The sequence below is a fragment of the Drosophila busckii genome, chromosome 3R, assembly GCF_011750605.1.
Source record: "Drosophila busckii strain San Diego stock center, stock number 13000-0081.31 chromosome 3R, ASM1175060v1, whole genome shotgun sequence".
In the NCBI taxonomy this organism is placed as follows: Eukaryota; Metazoa; Arthropoda; class Insecta; order Diptera; family Drosophilidae; genus Drosophila; species Drosophila busckii.
In genome coordinates, this window is record NC_046607.1 from 6,163,716 (window position 1) to 6,187,086 (window position 23,371).

General features: G+C 42.5%; 3 protein-coding genes across 3 annotated transcripts; 1 reads left to right on the forward strand and 2 right to left on the reverse strand.

Moving 5' to 3' along the window:
* Nucleotides 1-331: 331 nt before the first annotated feature.
* LOC108602520 lies at nucleotides 332-9,403 on the reverse strand. The gene is made up of 7 exons (XM_017990654.2): nucleotides 9,315-9,403; nucleotides 5,501-6,082; nucleotides 3,902-4,189; nucleotides 3,603-3,780; nucleotides 3,281-3,387; nucleotides 1,262-1,339; nucleotides 332-1,143 (listed from the first exon to the last, which is right to left on the reverse strand). The coding sequence occupies exons 2-7, from the start codon at nucleotides 5,870-5,872 to the stop codon at nucleotides 1,009-1,011; spliced, it is 1,158 nt and encodes a 385-aa protein (XP_017846143.1). The 5' UTR covers nucleotides 5,873-6,082; nucleotides 9,315-9,403; the 3' UTR covers nucleotides 332-1,008.
* A 5,149-nt stretch (nucleotides 9,404-14,552) lies between these two features.
* LOC108602663 (putative uncharacterized protein DDB_G0271606) lies at nucleotides 14,553-15,564 on the forward strand. Its single transcript, XM_017990809.1, has 2 exons — nucleotides 14,553-14,640; nucleotides 14,707-15,564. The coding sequence occupies exons 1-2, from the start codon at nucleotides 14,620-14,622 to the stop codon at nucleotides 15,538-15,540; spliced, it is 855 nt and encodes a 284-aa protein (XP_017846298.1). The 5' UTR covers nucleotides 14,553-14,619; the 3' UTR covers nucleotides 15,541-15,564.
* Nucleotides 15,565-16,534: 970 nt separating this feature from the next.
* LOC108602546 lies at nucleotides 16,535-17,278 on the reverse strand. Its single transcript, XM_017990678.1, has 2 exons — nucleotides 17,169-17,278; nucleotides 16,535-17,106 (listed from the first exon to the last, which is right to left on the reverse strand). The coding sequence occupies exons 1-2, from the start codon at nucleotides 17,193-17,195 to the stop codon at nucleotides 16,627-16,629; spliced, it is 507 nt and encodes a 168-aa protein (XP_017846167.1). The 5' UTR covers nucleotides 17,196-17,278; the 3' UTR covers nucleotides 16,535-16,626.
* Between the last annotated feature and the right edge of the window lie 6,093 nt (nucleotides 17,279-23,371).

A 23,371-nucleotide genomic window follows, 5' to 3' on the forward strand; every position in this document is an offset into this window, starting at 1 on the left:
AAGGACATGCAGGACACTTGCTGTGTGAGTGTGTGTGCGTCTCACAGTTTGCTGCCTTTTGGGCATAACGGGGCAAACAAAATTATCAACGAAAATGGCAAATGCTTTTTGCACGAGCTGCCCCCAACTTCAAAAATGCAAATCGCATTTGGCCAGCGTCAACTTGCAATTAAAATGCAAAAAAGCCAACGGCAAACCGAGCCTCTCACTCCACACTCAAAAAAATGCCAAAGAACGTAATCGATGCAGTGCGAGAGCGAGAAAGAGAGTGAGAGTAAGAGCGAGAGAGTGAGAGCGAGTGCGAGCGCGAGTGAGTTAAGCAATTTGTCGGTTTTGTCTGTAGTATGTGTGCAGTGTCTGCGGTTTGGGCCAAGTTTGCCAGCGCGCCATTTTGCATAGTGTGTGCATGCATGCGTGCAACGCGTATGTATGTGTGTGTGTGTGTGTTTGCTTTAGCGCTAAGCTTGTTGGAATTTTGCGTTTTGTCAACATACTCCGACTAGCTGCACTTGCCGCGTTTAAATAATTGAAGGCTGGTTTATTGAATGCAGCGCATAGTTTGGTTTGATTTGCTGGTTGCGAAAGTTTTGTGATTAATTTCAATGCTTGCTAATGGCTCTAAAATCAGTATGAAATATATAGATTTATATATATATATAGATGTATGTATAGCTAGCTTTTTGTCTATTTGCATGCTAAAGTAAGTGTAAATAATTCACGCTAAGTTGTTAAGTAATTGCTGCGGCTGTGGTTCGGGTTGGGGTTGGGGTTGGGAGTTTACATTTCGGACTTATGGTATATACTAATTACAATTATTGCTTTTCATACACTCCATAGATAGATGTACTTAACTTAGACTAATCAATATCACCGTTACACCGACTTAACTAAATTCGTATTGCTTGCTTAACGTGTGTACCACCATCACCTGATGCCAACTGTTTAAGGCTAGAGAGCTTAAGGCTAAATGTGTAAATCTTATGCAGCATCAATGCTGATAACCGTATCCTAGGGATGCTTCGTATAATTATTCAACGGCATGTCGTTGGCCAGACTGTGCGCCACCTCCTTGTTGCGTTCATGCAGTGCCATGTCCAGGGGAGCGCTCGCCGGCTTCTTCTGCGCTGCCTTCTGCGTTTTCAGCTATCAAACAAAGACACAAATTAGTTGACAAAAGATGAACTTACGGACAGGTCAGCAACACGGACTAGCGTGCAATTAATGCTGCATGTGTAGGATTTGGGCTGTAGGTTATATTTACTCGCTGTATGGTCTTCTCAAAGTCCTGTGGCGGTTCGGGTCGCTTCATGGTGCCGCAGCTCTTCAAGCGCTCGTTGGTCTGTTCAGAAAATTGCATAAACATAATGTATATAGGTAAGTACGCTGAGCCATGATTACTTCATTAACTAACGCTGCCCTGTCTGGCGAGTCAACAAATCGACACCTCGCTACAAAGGCCGCAAGAGCCGCAGCTTGAAACAAACAGCAGTGCAAATGAAAATGAAAATGAAAATGTCAAATGAAAAGCCAAATATAATGAAAGAGCAACAAAGAAATTTCCCTAAAGCAACATTTCCGCAACAGACCGCATAATGAGTGCCTTTCCCGCAACCGTAGCCGTAACCGTAACCGGTGCCCGTTGTCGTTGCCCGTAGCCCGTAGCCAAGTTTAGAATTATTCAACATACGCGCTTTGGACCTTTCTCGCTGCCAGCGGCAGCTGCTGCCCCTCAGCTTATAAGTTGAGCGGTAGAAATAAAAAAGGTAATGAGTGCCAAAGGACAAGCACAAAGGCAGCTTGGCCATGGGTCACAATTGTCGCCAGTGCTTAGCCCAAGTCATTTTCAAAATTGACCACAACACACAAAGAATTGTGCTGGAGAGTCGGAGAGTCTGAGAGTCTCTCTGTTGCGTCGGGCGACAGCAAATTGCGCTTAAATATTAAATGAACAGCAAAAAGGCGCAACAAAAACAGCAAAACCGAAAATACGGCTAGCAAACGCCCGGACAACAACCGTAAAACACGAAAAGTTATAAACTCTCGCAGGAACAAAAAACGGACAGGAGACTTTGCAAAACAAAACACTTTGGCACGCCTGAAATAATAAAAACAAATGCGATGTTGTCCTTGCGCTGCATGCTGCCGAAAAGACAAAAAAGGACAATCGTGTGTAGGGAATCACCGGATGCCAAACCGCACCGCACCGAAAGAAAAAAAATCAAAACAACAAAAGCGTAAAGCAAACGCGCAACGTTGCAAACCGAGTGGAACACACCCAAGTCCTTTCCCAAGCACAGGTGCAGAAGCTCCAAGCGCTATCTCTGCAGCTGTGCCATTGCAATTGGACAGTTCGTACTATCTGCCTCAGAGTCCTTTGCATGGCGCTTTGCTCCACGCCGTTTGCTATCAATCTCTGCTGCTTGCTTTTACAGTTTTGTTTTGTTGAGCGCTGCACTCTTGCTCTCCTGCTCTCCTGCGCGCACACAAGCCAACGCAATTAACGGTAATTGCCTTTTATCGGCTTAGCCTTGATAAGTTTTTTTATTTTTTATTTTGTTGCCACGCCCCATGGCTCGCCTCTCAACTTTTTGTAGTTGTTTTGCACATTTACGCGGTTTTTATATTTTAATTTAATTTTATAAGTAGCATAAGCAGAGAACGGAAGAGCGAGATAGACAGCAGCGAGGGTGTGGGTCATGCTTTGAGGTTAAAAGTTTGTCATTGCAGAAATTGGAAATTAAACAAAGCGTTTCCAAAAAAGTTTTAGCTTTGCATGCGGGCCCCGAAATGCTTTGAAGTCAGGCAACGGAAATGCCAAAAGCAAAAAAAAAACAAAGGAGAAGTCGAAATATGATAATTATTTATACAAATTCTATTACAATTATGAATTCCACTTGTATATTTATTATTTACAAATAGATTTAAGCATATTCGTCAAAACGATCTGCCGCTCATTTACATTGTGTATCCTATGTTAGATAACGACTGTTAACTTTTACATTTATGTTAACCACTGTTCCCCCAGCAAGCTCACTGTCATCCAAATCATATCTAATAACAACTTAAATTTTGAATTCAAATTTAAATAACATTTAAAATTAAATTAAATTACATTTCTTTTAAGACTTTATTTCTGCATAACGATTGAACTTTCTCAAACGAATTCTCATTAAAATGTTACCCAAGGCGTTTGCGATTTCGTGAAAAGCTATTTTTGTGTGGCCAAAGTGTTTGCATTTCAATGTTTGTTGCTTTGTTTATTGACTTGGATTGAACTTACCTTCAATTGCATGCCCTCGGTTGCATTCAGTTCGTCGCCGCTTTGGCGCAGACCGTGCAGGAAGCGGGCGAAGACGGTGCGTCGCTGTTTGTGCTTGTTACGTCCCTCTGACAATAAAGTTGCCCAGAAACAAACAAACATGCCAACGGTTAAATAAATATAAACAGATGTATATACATATGTATGTATAGACGGCATTTAATTGAATTAAAAGCCATAAAAAGCAAAGCCACAAAACCAAGCCGCAGCTCTAATTCACATGCAGCCAGACAGCTATGGTACGTGCTATTTGTGCAATCAGCCTATTTGCCTTGCCGCTTACCTGTTGCCGAAAAATCGTAAAAGAAATTGTTGCGCGCGCCAGGATAACTGTGCTGCATGCCGTGCAGATTGAGCGCCGACTTGGAGTCGATGGCGTTGCGTGCCATGCGATTGGCCAAATCATTTTGTGTATAGCTGTAAATCTCGTTCTCCTCGCGATTCGAGAGGCAGCTTGATGGCTGTGATTTGCATGCATAATAAATGAAACATTGGATTAGAGCAGATGGGGTCTGATTAGCTTGCGCCCAGCCCAGCGAGCCAGTGAGCCCAGTGAGCTGTAAAAAGTCAAAGTCTGCTTACCAAATACTTGCCGGGCACATATAGCGGCTGACTGTGACTGGTGGGCAGCACAGAGGAGCCAATCAGGCCACCGCTGGCGCTGCTGCCGCTGCCGCTGCCACTGCCAGTGCTTGTGGCATTGCTGTTGCTGCGACGCGTTAGTGTGTGTCCCGTCGAGATGCGCACATGTCGCTCTTTCCACTTGGATAGACGCACCTGCTCGATGGCATCGAGCACATCCTCATATGGCATATTGATCTGCTTGCTGTAGTGAGCAGACAGACCTTCCAAATAACCACGCTTGCCCTCCTTAAACAAGAGACAGAAATAGAATGTGAGCGCGAGAGAGCGAGAGAGAATTAGTTGGAATTAGTTGTAACCTCTGTTGGTCTGTCACAGGGTCAAACACAAGTGTTAATATCTTGCGGTAATTAGCGTAAGGCTGCCACTTGACTGCTTTGGCATTCAAAGCGTGCACTGAAGCATGCCACATTCTACATGCAGCAAGCCAAGCCTTAAGCCTTTTGCCAGCATGCGCAGCTTCTATTGTGGCTGCCAGGCAAATTCATTTACAGTCGCAGAGCAGGCAAACATTTGTGCTGAAATGCAACTTGTCTGCAACTGTCAGTCAGCCAGACACTGAGAAGCGCACACACACACACATGGACATATGTCTGCCTCATCAGCGCAAAGTGCAATTAGTTGAAGTTGCCCCACACAGACAGAGAGACAGACAGAAGCTAACAAGTCTCCAGCTGCAAGCGAGCAAAGCGCTTTGTAGTCGCGCACGAGCGCAGACACCTGTCGTTACTAACACAGACACACACACACACACATGCATGTGTATTTTTAGTTGACTAAATTTGCATTTGGTATAATTTTATTGCTACTTTCAAGTTGCATTTCAATTTATGTTGAAGCACACGTAATATTGCGCATACGCAACGTTGCACAAACTATGTTAAGTGTGACTGGCTGTCCAAATAAAAAGGCGCACAATAACTAATTAGTATGCAAGACAGCAGACTGCTCAAAAGCCGCCTAAGCATGTTTGTGTGCCACATCATCAAGTGTGGCTCGACTGCATAATAAACATGGGACAAGTGCCAAAGCTATGCGTGCTCAATAGGCTGCTGGCCTGCCTTAAATAGCAGCAAATGCAAATCGCAGACAAACATAGTTGCAACAAACTTTATTTCAATGCACAACTAATGTTGCATGTTGTAGCCACCACACTTTAAATTGTTGCAAGCTGCGCTTAAAATGTTGTAGCCCGCATTTAGCAGCGAGCAAAAAGAAAACATGAACACGAAAACATTTTCCCTACCCCACACCAGCCAAGTGGCGCTTTAAAAGCAAAAAGCGTGCAGCTGGCGGCACTTGGTCGGCCACGCGGTTTAACTAAATTAAAATCGTGTTAATTTCACATTAGAGCGCACACAACAGCCTGTCCCCAAACAGCGGTGGCGGCCACTGACAAACTAGCAGCAACTAACAACTACAACTACAACTAGCACCAAAACTACAATAACAAATGCCCCTTGGGCATGGCATGCAAATTGTTGTAGCGTTAAACAAAATGGCCGCGATAAGCGGCCCACAATGTGTTTGGCCACTTACCGGCGTGGAATACGGATGCGCTGTTAGCCGAATGCCGTCCGCCTCCAGATGTCGCTTCATGACGGCCTCCAGCTCTTTCATGGTCACGGGTGAATCGCAATCGGAGGCAAGTATCTCGTTGCTGTTGCTCAACGCTTTGGGATCGTTAATAAGCACATAGACAATGGCAGCGCCCTTCTCACGCAGCGTGCGCACGCTCTTGAGCAGCTTGCCGCGATGCGACGGATTCTCGACACCAATGGCGTCCAGATCGATTTCACCAATCTGCTTGCATATCTCCAGCTCATCGTAGCCGTTTTCCAGAAAACTTTCGCCATACTGAGGCAGTCCAATGGTGCGCAGCCACTCGCAGACGATGTTGTGGTGCGGCATGTTTGCGTATCACGTGGCAACAGTGGGCGTGACGTTGTCCAGCGGGGCAAAGGAGACTTTGGGCAGGCGCGTCTTGTTGCAGCTGATGCTGATGCTGCTGCTGCCCGCCAGTGGCTCCAAGTGATGGCTGCTGCTGGCGGTGCTGCTGCTGGCGCTGCTGTTGCTGATGGCGGCGGTTGCCTTCATGGCAACTTCCTGACGTCAAGGCTGCTGCAAGCAAATCAATTTAACAACTTTAATGTGCGTATAGTGCGTATGCTTAATATAAACGGCGCCCCAAAATATGCCAAAGGTAGGTGCATATATCAATTTGTGCTAATAGCCAGACAGACAGAGAGACGTTAAACGGACAGCCTATAAGCACTTAATGATAATGCTCGGCCATGTACACGAGCCACTAAAACACTTGAATATGCTTGAGCCCCCGCCCGGAAGCCACTTGCATATGAATAAGCCACTTAAAATGACAGATGGACTGCTAGGCTACACACATAGAGAGCGAGAAAGAGAGAGAGAGAGGGAGAGCCATGGCTTCGAGGCTACAGACGCTGACAAAAGACAAAAGGAAGTCAGCCAACTATTTATAATGGCCAAGCAGACAGTTCATCCTGCGCCTGACAAAAATCCATACACATATACATATGTATATATGTATGCTATATACAAGTGTGTGTATATTTATTTGAGGCTGTCGAAAAATGAAATGCAAATGGCTGCTGTCCAAGCAACAAATATATGTGCTGCCATTTCCACAACACATTCGTCTGGCTTAGCTCAGGTGCCCAGTCGTGCGCAGCTACACAAACTAAGAAGCCCCTCCCATCCCCCTTCATGCCCCGCAAGCCACCCATAGCGCTGCTTTAGCTGAATTTAAAGTAAACGCTTGTGTCCAGGCACATAAACAATGTCCTAATGAAAATATGTTATGTGGCAACAATTTTTGTTATGGGTGGAGGCTGCAGCTGTCATTAAGTGGAGTGCCACATGCCACATGCCACACGGCTGTTTGTGTCTGTTTGGTCAGTCAGAGCTAGACACTAGACATATGGCATTTATTTCATTGAGTTTGCATTCCTTTTTGTATCAGGCCCAAGCTATTGCGGTGTCAAATAGCAAGAGCATTGAGTTAGTCAAGTGTCTGCCACAATTCATGCCGAAATATTTGCTATATATGAAATTGATTTTCTAATGCGACGGTTTAACAATTTACCATAACAACAAAATTTTATTAACTCCATTTAACACAGCGCATAATGCATTAATGAGTTCTCGCTATAAATTATGCATTCATATAATTTACAAGACACACACACACACATACATACAAACATATGTGTGCTTGTTGCCTGTGCCTGGCAAACAAAATAACTGTTTGCATTTGTTGCATAGTTAAATTTACAGTTTGCCTGGCAAAGTTTCGCCTGCATTGTTAGCATAATAAACACTTGATAAAATGCGAAAAGCAAAATCGTTAAAGTCAATGTTGTACCATAGTTAAAGTTGATTTAGTCCAAAAACAACAAAAGCAACACCAAAAGCAGCTGCTGGCTGCTTCAGCTTGACTTGTTGTGTAATTACTTGCATAATTCTAAGCTACAAAATTTGCATATGCAACGAACATAAGTGCGTCTTAAATTTTCAATATCATTGTTTATTAAGTGCTAAAATTATTGCCAGCTACACAGGTGTGTGTCCATGTCTGTGTGTCAATTGTCAAAGGTGTTTTAGTTACGCATGATTTCCGTTTATAATTGCTTATTGTATGCCTGTGTTGTCCTTTGCTTTAATTTGCTGCCCTTACTACTGAGACTTCCTGTGTGCAATTGTTATATAATAAACAAGCCAGCTTGCAATAATGTTTAATCGCCTGTGTGAAAATTGCATTTAGCGCCACACACATATTCACATTGTTAAGCACCAAGCTTAATTATACTATATAAACTCTAACATTTTTATGCAAAGCAGCGCAAGTAATTAATTTTAATATGAAAGTCAAACATGCATCGCTCTCTAACAATTGTCATATAATTTGCCGTCTAGACAGTGAAAATTTAGTATTTTCAATTAACTGCAACGACAAGCAAACACCCAACACCCCCACGGCTAACAACTGCAACAACAATGCGCACAAAAAGGCGCACAATGCTGTAGCTCAAAGCTGGAGTTGGCGCTGAAATTGCAACTGAAAGCGCACAGCTCGCACTGCCATGTTGACAAAACACACAGCATGCAACACAGCGGCAGCAGCAGCAGCAGCAGTTGCAGCAGCAACAACACCAAAAAACAACATAAAAATTCAAAAGAGAAAATGAGCAGCAAACAGTGGGAACGCCCTTGCAGACGCGACTGTTTGCTGAACAGGCGCACAGCAAAAGTTGCCAGAGTTTTGTGTGTATGGCTTTTGTAGCTCAAGGTTTCAGGCGCCTGGTGGCCTCAATGTCAGTGCAACAGACGCTGCTGCTGCTGCTGCTTTTGCTGCTGCACTTGGCCGCACTCAGACTACTCAACGCTGCCGTAGCCGTAGCCGAGCCGGCAATGTCTCCAGGTTTTACGCACTTGCGGTTCACAACTCGAGGGGTAGAAGCCCAGCAAGTGTAGCTGCCTCCAGTTGTTAAAGGATTCGATTTCACTTTAATTTTTTTCCATGTAGCTACCCATGGCTTTTGACATATCTTGTTTTAATTGAAATTGCATTTGCCGATTTGTTTGCACATAATTACGGCATGTGCGTGGCAGCAACAACAATGCAGCCCTTGCAACGCTTGGTATGCAAATTTTTGGGGAAAACATTGTCAAGCAGTGAAGGGCGGATATGGCTGCGGTTGAGTGTCTTGTCCTTAGACAGTCGATTATGCCTTCAAGCAGTAGCAGGCATAAGTATTTTGACACATCAGTTGGCCATTGTTTGCGTATGCAAGTTTTTTAGGGTAAATTTCGTGAGCTTATGTTTAACAGATAGCTAGCATATATTTATTTAGCATATATTTAGTTAAAAAATATACATTTTTATTTCATAAGGCTCCTTATCGTTTGACTTAAGATACATTTACATAAGCTACTTTAGTTCCGAAGTTTCTATATTGGACTCTATGTTTAGTTTAAAAGAAAAAAGCAGTTATCAAGCAAGATTATCTAGACTTATCCTTTTATCTTAATAAACACAAGTAAATACAGCAATAGATAATTATAACCATTGCCTTTGCTCATTTACAGTCTATTTATATAAGCATATCACCGAATAAGTCAACTTGATCTGTTCTAGTTTGTGTTAAGGAAGTGGCATAAGCTTAGATTCCAAACTTAAAATTAAGTTTGAATAATTTTTCTGAATTATTTGTTGATTAGAATTTTGTTAACTTTCAATTCACCAAATTCATTTAATTATTTATATTGCCTAATAATTATTAGCCCACTTCAATTTTTATATGCATAGCCTACTTACAATCTCAAATCAGTAGAAATTAAACGTAAAGTCGTTCTATGTATTTCACGCCTGATAATGGTAATTGCCACAATCAAATTTGTTTACACGTTGAGTGCGCAGATTTCTGTTGCTGTAGCACACACATGAAGAGAAAAATACAACGCTACACGGAAGCAGCAGCAGCAGCAACAATAGCAACAGCCAGTGTCCAGCTCCAGCTCCAGCTCCAGACCGAACCGAACCGACAATGCGTGTGCTAATCCCAGTTAACGGCGACGCTCTCAAGGCTGTAAGCCAAGCACGCAACACGCAAATAGACGTTGCCTGCAACACGCACAATTATGTCGGGTGATTTATGGCTAGCGCAGCAAAAAATGGCGCGCAAAATGGCCAAAGCGAGTGCCCCGGATATTGAGGACGCCACAGAATGCCGCACAAATTACGCGTTGGGATAAGCCGGCAACAAAAAAAAAAGGAGAAGCTAGAAGAGACTCAAACGCGCGCCCGTTGCTTGCTAACTCGTTGATTGCAAGAGTCGTAAGAATCGAAAATAAATCAAAAAGTAGTAAAAGCGTTGCGTTTGTTGCACGTAGGATTTGTGAGGCTTTTCAGGTTGCGCGCGTAGCGTTCGTTGCACGTTGCAGCAGCAGCAACGGCAGTTGAAAAAATGAACGCAACCAATGTATGCAAAGCACGCGAAAATACTGGCAAACTGACTCTGTGTGGCATGCAGCTCATGCAACCGAGAGAAGAACTCGGCAAACTTCTCGAGCAAAGGCAGTCTGCCGCTGCCACTGCCACAGCCGCTGCCGTTAACGTAGCTGTTTGCAGTTAACGTTAACGTTAACGTTAGCATTTACATTTGCGTTCACGTTGCGCCGCCAGCGCCACCCCCCGCCACGGCCAACGACCGCGCAGCGGAGCAGCAGCTTTGCAAACGTTGCAAGTGTTTGTTGTAAGCGATACCCAAGAGCTTGCTGCTCGCAAGGGAACGCGACGCGACGACGACGACGTCTGCAACAGCGGCACAGTTGGGGAGGTTTACTCCTTTTTTTGTTATTTATTTTTTGCTTTATTTTTTTTTTTTTACATATATTTTTTGAGGCAGCCACCACCAAGCCAGCCAGCGCTCTGGGCTGCATGTCTAAGTGCGGAAAGTAGGTGAGGCAGCCGGGCTATGAGAATGTATGTGTGTGCCACATGAGGCAAAGCGAGACAAGCGACTGTCGAGGAGTGTTTACCTCAGCTTAGAGCCTCCAACGCCAACGTCGCTGCTGACGCCGACGCAGCGTCTGGCTGACTGACTAACTGTAGCGTAGGCTCGACACAAAACATGAATGAGCTGTGCCAGCATATGAAGTGCCACAGCACACTGCAACGTGCAACCTGCAACCCGCAGCGTATTTAAATATAACAGGCAGCGCTCGTTGCTGTAAATAAAAAAAAAAGAAATGTGTGGCGTAAAAATGCAACGCATGCAGCAACAGCAACAGCACTTACAGCGGCGCTGACGCAGACGTGGCAGCGCTGGACCAACGTGCAGCAGACGCTCGCACAGGCTCTAGAGACTACAGAGGCGGCTATCATGTCACCATCGCCGTCGTCCTCATTTGTCTGTTTGTTTCAAATATTTCTTCTTTTTTTTTATATTTCAATTTTGCTTTTATTTTTTGCGCTTTGTTGTTGTTGCTTTTGTTAGGCGGGCTGGCTGGGCTGGCAGACAGTTTAGTTTTGACTTCGTGCCACATCATCTGCAACGACACATGCAACGACTGACGTCAAACAGTAGCTGACTTCAACTCAGCCATTGCCATTGTTGTATTTGTTGCTGTTGTAATTACAGCTGTAATAGATGACTGTCATATAGAAAAAAAAAACGATTTGAGTTCATCAAAGAACAACTGAAAGTAACCTATTGTCAAATAGATATATAAAGAATAATTTTTACAACAATTATGCAATTTTTAAGTGTCTGAATATATAAAACAGTATACATAGATTTAGAATTTTTAATTAAAATTGTTAACCTCTTGAATTGACGAATGTGTCTGAGGAAAATTATACTCTTAATACTATTATTTGCATTTTTTTCAACAGCTTGTAGCTCAGAATTAAATAAGTATTCACATGTGTTGTTGTTAAAAATATTTTACAAATTTAAATAAATTTATTTACTTGGCAACACCCTGTATAAGTGCAAGCAGCTTATTTTCCTTTAATTTATGTGACCAAAAATAAATTCACAAAAACTTAATCAAAAGCAAATGACAAAACAAAAGCAATAAAAAGCAGCAGCAGCAGCATCAGCAGCAGCAAACAAAATGCAAATTCAAAGGCGACTGACAGTGGCAAGTAAGCATTGCATACGTTGAGGATGCAACCAAAAAAGAAAAAATACGTATACGAAACTCACACACACAAACGTAGGTTATATACAACTGCAAGCTATTTGCCGGGCAACTAGAGCGTAAGCATATTATGTGTATTTAGAGCGCAGTCTGGTTTGGGTGGGCGTGGATGTTGGGAGTTGGGAGCTGGGATTGCTGTCCAACATGGTTGGAACTTTTATCGCAGTTGTTTTGATAGTTGACTCATTGGTAAGCCTATTAAGGCGCTTCAGTCGCTCAACAAGCGAGCCGGCTTAGGCACTGAGCGGGCTTCCACTTTGGCCAAACCAGGCGGAGCGAGTCGAGTCGAGTAAATGATAGGCAGCGGCAACAAAGCTAAGCTCTTCAGGCTGGGCTGTCGTTAATAATTAAGACTGCGCTGCGATGCGCTCGTTAGAGCGACATGCTATGCTGCTCTATCTCTCTCTCTCTCTCTCTCGCTCGCACTCTGACTTTATTTAGCGCTTATCTGCACTGCTCGTCGCGCCAGCAATTTTCTCAAGAAGCCGCACTTAACTGGCTTCCTGTGCGGGTGCAAACAAAAGCCAGCCAGACACACACGCACACACACACACACATGAGTCTAAGTGTGCTGCATATGTGTCTGTGTGTGTATTTGTCTCCGACAGCTACAAAAAAATATATCAGCAGCAGCAGCAACAAAAATCACAGCAACTGAAGTGGCGTTGCCTGGTGGTTGAATTTCTTGCTGTTGTTGTTGCCTATTTTTGTTGCTTTAAAGTGCAACAAAAAAACAACAACAACAAAAAAAGAAGAGTTGCAATTTACTCCTGTTGTTTGGGCGCAACACATGCGCCATTATGCAATTGATTTTCTTGTTTTTCTTGCTGCGTTTTTTATGCATTGTTTTGCATTCAGAGAAGCTGCTTAAAGCGCTGCTGCTGCCTACGCTGCCGTTTTCGTTGCTTTTTTGTTGTTGTTTCTACTGCTGGATTACGAGTTCAGCGCTGGGGCCAAGGGTCATTCAACTTGCGGCAGCGGCGACGGCGGCGGCGGCGGTGGCTGACTGGCTGGCAATCTGCTTTGGCAGGTGTGCCTAATTAGGCGCCCGCAACTAAAGCAAATGCCAGTGAAAAGCGTTATAAAGGTGTCTAAACTGACGCTTCGTGTGCAAGAAATGCAAGCAAAACAAACTACACAATTTGTCTGCCCCAGCACACACACACACACAGACACACACACACAGATAGACAGACACATGCACACAATGCATGCAACTGCAGCTAGACTTGCTTCACGTGCTCTATCTCATTTAACGTTGCATAAAGCGCTGCGCGGCTTTTAACCCTGAATGCAACTCATGAATGCAGCCAGCCAGCCAGCCCGGCAGTCAGCCAACAGACAACGTACAGACACACTCACACCAACGGCGAATGCTTGAGTGCTTGGCAAGGCAGATTGCGTATACGCAGCGGTTGCCACTTGCATTATTAAGCGCGCTGCTCTCGCTCTGATAAGCTAAAGCGTGTATGCTTACGCATTTGCATGTGGATTTGCTCACCCTCTGTCTATCTCTATCCATGTGTGTGTGTGTGTGAGTGCGTGTGTGTTTCATTGTGAATGTCAAGTGTTGGCAGTTGCTTTGCCAAAGACGTTTTGTTTGTAGTTGCACGTGCGTTAGCTGCAACGTTTGCTGTGTCAAGTGGCAGTCAAGTGCAATTTCACATTGCGTGCCTTTGATTGGCATTAACATTCCACGTTGCATTGGAAGACATGCTTAAGTCGTGTGGCCAATTGACTCGTTAAACAAGTGAAAGGAATAGAGACAAGCTAAGCTAACTTGTTGTTAAATATAATTGTTACTTCTATTATGTTAATTTTGTAAGCTCAATGTCATTTTCACTTATCTACTTAAATATTCTATTCATTTTATTTTCATTTCTATTTGTAAAGCTTTGGATGTTTGTATCAGATCATTTTAACATACTCTCCACTTATCCTATGTTAAGTTCGTCTTGTTAACTTTCAACATTATGTTAAATGTTATCATCCACATTCTGTATATGTTTGTAATTTGAAAAATTAAAAGCTTACTGCAATGCTGTTTAAATTTACAAATCAAAGCCAGTTTTAATTAATCTTATTTGCTAACAATCAACTGCTTAATGATGCTTTAATTAATATGTTTGAAATATGTCAATAAATGAATACCATATATAAATTAATTTATTAAAAATTTACTTCACAGCACATTTAAGATTTTGACAGCTATTGTTACATTTGCGCGCCATATTATTTAATCAATTGAAACGGAAATTTAAATATGAATTTGGCATTTGAATATAACAGCGAGCTCATTTATCAAGTTGTGCAGTCACACCTATGATTAAGTCAGAGTTGATTGCGTTGTTAATACACGGCAAGAAAGTGTGTTTATGTTAGCAACAATTAATGCAAATTTCTTGAGAAATGTAATAGACGAACTACAATTTGATAGCCCTAAGGCATTGTTACTTTTACTTTCTTTATGAACAAGCATGTGCTTGTTAAACGGCAAATGAAGTGGGTAAAAGCGTTAAGGCCGAAATTAGATGTGATTTTCATGGCCCGCTTGGACATAAAGTTATATTAAAAGAAACAAGCTAAAAGCTGATGCTGTTGCTTGTCTTTGACAACAAATCAACGTGAGCAACGTACGTTGAAGTGACCAGCAACAGCAACAACGGCGCGAAACATAAACAAAGACACAAGATACCTATGAATAAAAAACGAAAAGAAAGAAATTATGAAACTTATAATGTATTACAACAAATCAAGCTGAAAACAAGTTTGCGACGCTACCGCTGATGATGAGGCTGCCGCTTCAGTTCGAACGCTAGCCGCAGCCTCAATTCAACGCCAACTGGCAACGCGTGCAGAAGCAACAACGCTAAAGGGTCAGCAATCATTTTGTATAATTTACCAAAGTCAACAATATGTTGCGACTGCTGCTAACGGTACGCATGATTGCCTAACTAATTGCAGCATTTAAAGCACTAAACTTTAACTTTATTGCGTTACAGTTGTCGTTGCTGTGTTGGAGCGACTGCTGGGCTCAGCAGTATCATTATCCACGCCCGCAGTTGCCGTTTCAGCTGCGACCACAGCAACCAGGCAGGTATATAGTGCACACGTTGGGACCACATGGCCAAACCTATGAGCTGCAGATGCAGCATGCACCCGCCATTTATGTGGCACAACAAACGTATGTTGTACCAGGCCAGCAGCAACAGGTACCGCAACAACAACAACAACAACAACACACCACGCTGCACAAAAATCCGCTGCTGATCAACACCAACTACCAGCAGCAGCAACATACGCCCCTTGGTGTGCCACAGGTGCCACAGCCAGCAACAGCAGCAAACTACTATCTGCCACCACAACCACTGACGATTGACACCGCAATTCAAGCGCAGCCAGCCGCAGCAGCCCAACCGTATGCTATTGTCACGCTGCCCAATGGCCAGCAAGTGCAGGATGCTGGACATGGCGCGGGCGGCCCAGCGCCCACTGCCAGCGCACACGCCCACGCGCGAGTTGGCGCCTATCACGCGCAATCGCAGAGCGCCTCGCTGGACAGCTACAGCTACAAGCAAAGCAATTCCGGCGATGCACGCAACTACCAACGCTTGGTCAGCAACTGCCCGCCCAATGGACCCTGCCAGCAACAGCAGCTTAGTCCAGGCCAAATCGATGCCGCTCATCAGCAGCTGCTGCAAGCAGCGCGTTCCCATACCGTGCCACATTCCGAAAACTGTCAGCCAAATTCACAATTGTCTCCGGGCAAACGTCCGCGTGCCAGACGCACACAAACCCAAACGCAGCAGCAGCTTGCCAAGTATCCTTACAACTAGTGCTGTAATTTGAGTTTAGTTTTATATTGTTGCTATAGTGTTAATTTTCAATTCAATAAACGTGTTGTTGATGGTCAAGATGGGTGCAGTCACAAACTAGTTAGCGGTCCAAATCAAAATCAAAAATATCTTAGCCGCTAAATAATAATTAGTAATCAAAATGATGAATTGGCAACATAAATATTTGTCTACGCGATTATTTCACCATTAAGATTATTTTCCAAGCATAATTTCATTGATTAACAATCTTAATCACCATTTAACAGCTATGAAGAATATATTTTATGCTGTGGCAGATGCCTTCTCCAAAGCTAAAATTGGATGGCTTCAGCTGAAGAACTTCCCATGATTTATGATGCTCACAGGCCCATGAAAGCTCAGCGTAAATCCCGCTAGTAAATGTTAAACTCATCAGTAAGCATTATAAGGCGCTTATAAAAAACAATCAATTCTTTATTTGCGCAGCGCTTGGAATGCCAAGATAAACAAAATTTGGAAATAACCAATTAAGTTTAAATCAAAACAAGCTACAAATACAGACTGAATCATTCGTTTTCGTAGGCAAGTGAGAAATGCTAAGAAATTTGTTGTTGCTGCTTCAGTTAGTTGCCAAACAACAAACACGTTTTAGACCATGACGTCAAACACAAATAAAAACAAAAACGTCACACCAAGAGATTTACACTAACCAGCGGAAATGTCAAGAGTGCAAAAAGCTGCAGCAGCGACTCTCTCGACAGAGATGTCAAGGGACAGGTTGATGATGTAGCTGCTACTTCCGGCCAATACGCTGGATTGATTTGAAGTGACACGCGAGGTGAAAGTGCAAGCACTTAAGAGCAGCAAAGAGACTTGAAATTTCTCAATTTAATTTGTTTGCTGCTTTTTGAGCTAATTAGCATAATTCAAACTCGTGCAGTCAACCAGCAAAATAAATTAGTTCATTTGCTTGAGGCCAAGTGGCTGCGACCACATTCTGATAACATTTACCTAATGCATTTTACAATAAATAAATAATTTATTCTCAGTGCTTAAACAACAACAAAACAGTTAGTAATCATATTTGGTGACGCTGGAACTCTCACGCTAATAGTCAAACTGATCCCATTCGGGAAAGTCTGAGCCGCGCGCCTTTGTGTCGCCCTTTTTCAGATTGAGCTGCGCCCGCTTCTCGAGACTTATGTCGACGGGCGACAAGTGCTTGCGTACGCGCTGCTCCTGCGGACTCACTGGCTGTGGCGCACGCACTGGTGTGCTGGACAGAAACTGTGACTCATCCATGCCCAAATCATTGCCGGGATTCATTTCAGCTTCATAGAAGTTGGCAAAGTTTTGCAGCTGCATTGACTCTGCTGGATGCTGATCGTAGAAGTCCGGCATTATGACATTGTAGTTGTCGTTCAAGACCATCGGCTCCTGTGGTGCGGGCGCATAAGCCACGCTCAGCTCGCTGCCCGCAGCACTAAGATCGCTTAAATCAACGAGTCCATTTCTGACATCGCGACTCCAGCGTGGTTTGGCTTCAGCTGCTATCAAAAGTAAACCAAAACAGCAGCCAAACAACAGCTAAAAATTATAGAAAGAATTAATAAAGCAGCGCAGCAGTCATACAAATTGATGCGCCTTACCATAGAGAAACAATTTGCAGTTGACATTGCTGAATAATTTAATTTTACTTTCACAATTATTGTTGCTTAACTCTCAAGCTCACACGTTGCGTTCAAATCGAGCTCTCAAACACTTCTAAAGTTCTGGGCTTTGTGCAATTTATATTTAAGGCAGCCTCCAAAAAATTCGTTTGTTTGCTTTCTTTATTTGTTTGTTTTTAATTTTTTTTGGCAATCCGGTTTGTTAAACTCCGATTTCCAGCGGCGTTAGCTGCGCTGCCTGTCTTTGACTGACAGCCGGAGTGAGTGACACTGGCGCTGGCGCTGGCGAATGTCAAGTGCGTTGCAAGCCAAGCTGCAGCTAAAATCCTAAAACAGCGACAGTCAGTTTCATTCAACAAAAGATATGCAAATGTTTTGAGGCTCGTTTTGGTTTTTCCCGGCGACTTTTCAACTCAATGTGACACACATTTGAGAGCGTGATTCACATTTATATTTAATTCAAATGTGTAGCGTTTGCTGTTTCAGCCTTTTAGTGAGCTAATTAATATACCAGTATTAATTGCAGATAAAAATATTAATTACATGTGCGCTGCACCACTGAACTTTGAGGCAATTAAACAAAAGATTGACAGAGAGAGACAGAGCGGCGATTGTGCTACAAATTGGTATATCAATCAATATGGTTTTACGATATGACGTTTTAATACATATTATCAGTTAATTATGCATTATTTTATCTCAATTTGTTTTGTTTATTGTACATTGACTGTTCGACAAACGACAATTTGTTGGCCCAGCTTATCGCTTGAACAATTCAAAGCACATAACAATTTCAAGATTTATGCGCAATAAAATATGCGCTTAACTATAGTTTATTTTAAGCTTCAAACGTTAACCCAAATTAAGCACACAAAAGAAGAAAAAGTTCAATTACTTTTAATTTGAGTGGAAAGAGCAAGTAATATTAACCGCTTTAATCCAAATTGCTTGAGGTGGCTTTTATTGCCTTTTTTGCTGCTACCAACTTTGGCAATTCCCAGCTTCCAATTAATCACACTACGGCTTTAATTAATCGTTGGCAATTTATTTGGTTTTGATAGTCTGCGCTCAAATATTTGATAATTCATGAAAGAATGCTTCTTTAAAAATTCTTTTGAGTATGCGGAATGTACAGTGAATGCTTAAAAAATACAAATAAAATCTGACGGCACGACTTTGACAAATATTTGACCACTACTGTTGGAGATCAAAATAAAATAAAAATGTTTTAAAAAATGTGAGTTCGTGGAATTATAACAGCATTCAATATAGACTATCGCAATATTTTTCAAGTGTAAAGCCAATTTGGAATAAAAGTTTTATGATTTGTTTAATTGCCTAATTAGTAAATACTTATAATTAGCGAGTGCTTACTGTATTGCCACCCACTGATAGCGTGACTTTTGTAAAAAAAACTCTTTGTTTTTATTTTCGAATTTGTTTTTAAGCATTTACATTTTACAGGTTTTATTTTGTTTTAATTGTTTTTGTTGTTCACAAAACGGAATATTTGAGATCAAAGACATGTTTCGATGCGAGCGAAACAACAAAAAATTTACATGCACAAATATTTCACGGGGAATTTACGGCGGAACATAAAGCAGCGAACAAAAATAAAAATACAAATAATAATAAAATCGCACACAAAGTGAATGTTTTACTTTAAATTTGTATTTTGAAAATTTGACAGTGGGTAGGATATTGTATTTATTCTAGCTGCGTATGCTGTATGCTCTGCTCGATTACTATTTGCATGCTGCATGCCACAAGCCTCAAAGCAACGTGCCTCAATGCTTAACCACAAAATTACAGCAAGTTGCCGCAGACGCCGCAACGACGCTCAAATTGCAAGACGCTTTTGTGGTGCAGGGCCAAGGGCGAAGGGTGGGCAGCATGATTATGCGTGGCAAGGTCTGGCATTGTTGCCCCAAAGCAAATGTAAATCAAATTCGATTTAATATGCAGTGCAACCACAATAACAACAACAACTGTTTAAACAAATGCTGCCAGGCCTTAAAGTTACTCAAACACAAGACGATGACTTAAAGCACAAAAATGTGCTTGCAACACTTGCAGCACACACACACACACAAACTGTTGCATGTGCGCACTTAATGCAGCTCATTAAATGCTTCATTAGCGACGAGTTGGGGCAGCTGCTGTTCGGTTAGTCATTAATTACTTTTATTTATCAATGCTGCTTGGGCGACAAAGATGCCGCAACACGCGTAATTAACTGCAAACTTGCCACATGCTGCATAAATCAATCGCACATAACTGTCCTGATTGCCACTGGTCGAGCGTCGAACGTTTTTGGCGCATGTTAATAATTCGTTAGGCTTGTGGGAGTGGCATTGGCACTGGCACTGGCACTGGCAGTGGCAGTTTGGGGCCGGAGGACCGACTGCCCGTTGACAGCGATAAATCAGCACGTATGATGACGAGTCTCAACAATCGCGAACATGCCACATTAATCACAGGACCAATTAAGAGTACATTACTCCAGTTTCAGTTTCAAATCGAAATCGCATATGCAGCGTCAGCAGCGACAGCAACTCAACGCATTTTGCCGAGCAGCAAGGCGGCTTGTTGAGTTTGAGTGGGCGTGGCATTCATTAGAGCACTGCTCTTTGCTGTTTACCCAGCGCGCTAATTGTAAATGCCAATCAGGCTGGCATTGCAGGCAGCACTCTCTTCTGTGCAGCAGCTCATAAGACAAAAGCCGCCAACTGTCGAGTTGAGTCGACAGTCTAAAGTCGCTGGCTGATTGGCATGGCGCCCCACACGCATGACTGCCCCATACAAACTTGAAACTAAACAAGCGAGCGTGCCCCTGGCCCTTGTCCTCTTACCCTTACCCTAGTACCAGCCCGCCGTACAAATGTCAACTGGCAACGCACAAAGACAGGCTACGATACGAAAACGGTTAATTTAGACAGCAATGACAACGGCTAAAGCCAGCAACAGCAATAGCGAACAACAACAACACCAAGCAGTTCAAAAAGCTGTCAGCACAAGCTGAGCTGAGCTGCTTTGCCATTTGCATAGGGGCGTGTGTGGGCGCCAGGATCTGCAATTGAAAATTACTGTTGTTGTTGTTCCTGCTGCTGCTGCTGCTGTTGCTGTTGTGTGTAGGCAAACTCCGCTAGATTACTGGCATTTGTCGCTCGCTGTTGTCATATAAAACAATTTTTTTAGTATTTGCTTTCGTGCTGCTGCTGCTTAGAATTTAATTAGCAACATACACACCAACCCTGATTATGGTCCAATCAAAAAGCAGTCTGCATGAAATTAGAGTTCTGTTTTTTTCAGTCGTAAAAACAGCAACAATGTTTAATGTAGTGTGCACTAAGGTGTCCCTTGTTTTTTACATAAACTAAAGCATAAGAAATGCCATAACTATAAAATTTCTGCCTATGCTCGCAACAAATGTTGCTTCTGAGTAATTGATTTAAATTTTTTCATATCCCTTATATATTAAATTTAAAATATTTTTGTGTACTTTATTTTATATATAAATCCTTGTTGATTTGCATTTTTTCAGCTGTCCTTAGACGGCAAAATTTAATAATGGCTAACTCTAAAAAAGGGGTCACTCTAATTTAAAAACGCAACCTTTAGTGTAACAACAACAACTTAGAGTTACAGTTGTTGCTTGCATATGGAACAAATCTTCAGTTCTTAACTGTTCTTAAGAAAAAAGGATTCTATGAAAATTGCTTTCGGCGACATTTGATGTTGCTGCTAAACTATAGCCACATGTCAAATCAAGATTGTTGACACCTTTTGCTCGCTTGTCAGCAACTTAAAAAAGATCTTAATTTTCGTTGCAGCTGCTGTCATTGTTTTTGTGGCATAAAACAATGGACAGCAGCAGCAACATTACTTTCATTTTTACACTAACCACACACACAGCCACGCATGCCTGTGTGTTTTTGTTACATTTATTTATTTATTATTTTTATGCTGACAGTGCAACATTGAGAGCTTGCAGCATCGCACTCAAACGTGAAGTGCTGCGGTTTTTGTGGCATGTATATATATTTTTAGAAATTGTTTTGCCGTCGCCTTTTGTGCTGCTGCTGCTGCTGCTGCTGCTGCAGCCTGCAGCAAGTGTTGATGACAGTTAAGACACATATTGCAACAAGTTTTTGTTGCGCTTGAGACAGCAGCTGTGGCATAAAAATTGCATGCGTAATTTCTTTCTCAGTTTATTAATTAAAGCGAATAAAGCATTTAAATTAAAGACTGCCAACGTTAACCAGTTGTAAGCTTGAGCAGCTTGGCGCTCAGCAGCGGCGTTAGCCCACAGCAGGGACACCGGGTGTTGGCATCAGTCGTGGGCGTATTCTGACAGCAGCGCTGGCACTGCGCTTCCGTTTGATTATAAGCCGAGGGTGAGCTAATTAAAATGCATTGTTTTAAAGCTAAATAAACAATGAACAATAAGCGCTTGTATGCGTATTTGCTTACGGCGGACCAAAGTGAGGCATCATAGTTGAAATGCTAGCCAATGAATCAACTGCTGTTGGTGTTGCAGCAATATTTGGTGCTGCTTGTACATATTCTACATATTGTTGTACCTGTTGTTGTTGTTGCTTCTGAATTGGCTTTGACTGTATGTATTGTTGTTGTTGCTGTTGCTGCTGCTGCTGTAAGCTGACGCCATTGAACCCCGTTCGTATTTGATTTTGAGGTTGTTGACTCGCCAACCACACAGCCTGCGAGTTTCCATAAACAAAAAATTGTTGCTGCTGTTGCTTCTCCTGTTTCTGCTCCTGCTCCTGCTGCTGCTGTTGTGGTTCAATTCGCGATTGCTGCAGCTGCCAATTTGGCACAGTTTGGCTGAGCAGTTGCTGCAACAATGGCGCCAGCTCATCGCCAGCCGCAATTTGTTGTAACTCAGCCGCCTTAATAATTTGTAATGGCGCATGTTGCACCGACGCAAAGCCTGGCGCCTTGCTTTCTGCCACATAGTTTGTATAAACAAGGCTGCAAAAAAAGTAAATGACTGCTCAATAGTTTGACCCCGCTTTAGTATACGGCCCCAACACCTAGTCGACCTACTTTCCCAGCTCCGACGGCTGTGCAAACATTTGCTGCGCTACACTTAGCGCAAGAAGAGACAATCCATAGACGCAAATTGTAGCCCAATTGGCAGACATGGCTAAAGACGCAACCAACGAGCTCGACACAAAAATAGAAACTAAAAGCTAATGCCAAGCTCAGCAGCAGTTTTAGCCAAAAACACATTATGTTTGCATATGATTAACTGTGCACACAATTGACTTGAAGAATTGTAATTAATAAATATAATACATGCGCGCGCTTATAAATATGCAAATTGTTATAAATATTATTAAGTGCGAACAATTTGATTTGCATATTTTTTATGCTAATGCTTAAAGCACTAAAGTAAACAATGGCAATATCTAGCCAAGCTTTAATAGCTGGCAGTTGGGGTAACATAAATTTAAATTATTTGAATTTCAAATGCTAATTTAAGGCAGCTTTAAATAAAAGAAAAAAGCTGTTATACTTTTCAAGCAGTCGGCGCTAAATCAAAGCTCTAACTGCCAAATAGCCAAAGGGCAAAAGGCTAAGGGGCATTATTCACACTTGTATAAACTAAATGCATATGTGAGTGTTCGTGTGTGTGTTGTCTGTGGCATATTCTGGCATTTTGCAGCAGCAGCAGCAGCAGCGGCAGCAGCATGTTGACTCGACCACCAGAGTCATAAAATTTAGTGTTGGCGGCATAATTAGACCATCAATTGCGGAAAACTCATGACAGTCCTGAATGAATGAATGTGTGTACAACCGCAGAGTTAGAGTGCCAGGACACACGCACACACCAACACACCAACACACACACACACAGACAAACATAAAACTATGCTTGTGTGGGGGCTGACGAATAAAGTAATATAGCCTAAAAGGCGTAAACTCATCAGCGCTGCAACAACTAAAAGCACATGCTGGACCAGCGTTTATGGCCGAGGACAACAGTCAGCAGCTTTGTTGTTGAGTAAAATGCAAAGCACAAATGCTACTTTTCTCGCTCATAAATATTCACTTGAATATATTTGTTGGTGCTGCTTTTTGTTGGTTGTTTGCTTCGTCGGTTGGTTGGTTGGGCGCTCTCATTTTAATTTTTGGGAATTTTAGGCGCAAGGCGCAAA

Bases quoted from the DNA above. Each gene is read 5' to 3' on its own strand.
- LOC108602520 (XM_017990654.2), bottom strand. From the start codon at position 5,872: ATGCCGCACCACAACATCGTCTGCGAGTGGCTGCGCACCATTGGACTG. The intron at 3,388-3,602 runs GTAAGCGGCAAG...CTTTATTGTCAG, and splicing joins TTACGATTTTTCGGCAACAG to AGGGACGTAACAAGCACAAA. The intron at 1,340-3,280 runs GTAAGTTCAATC...TTTTCTGAACAG, and splicing joins CCGAGGGCATGCAATTGAAG to ACCAACGAGCGCTTGAAGAG.
- LOC108602663 (XM_017990809.1), top strand. From the start codon at position 14,620: ATGTTGCGACTGCTGCTAACG. The intron at 14,641-14,706 runs GTACGCATGATT...ATTGCGTTACAG, and splicing joins TGTTGCGACTGCTGCTAACG to TTGTCGTTGCTGTGTTGGAG.
- LOC108602546 (XM_017990678.1), bottom strand. From the start codon at position 17,195: ATGTCAACTGCAAATTGTTTCTCTATG. The intron at 17,107-17,168 runs GTAAGGCGCATC...TATAATTTTTAG, and splicing joins CTGCAAATTGTTTCTCTATG to CTGTTGTTTGGCTGCTGTTT.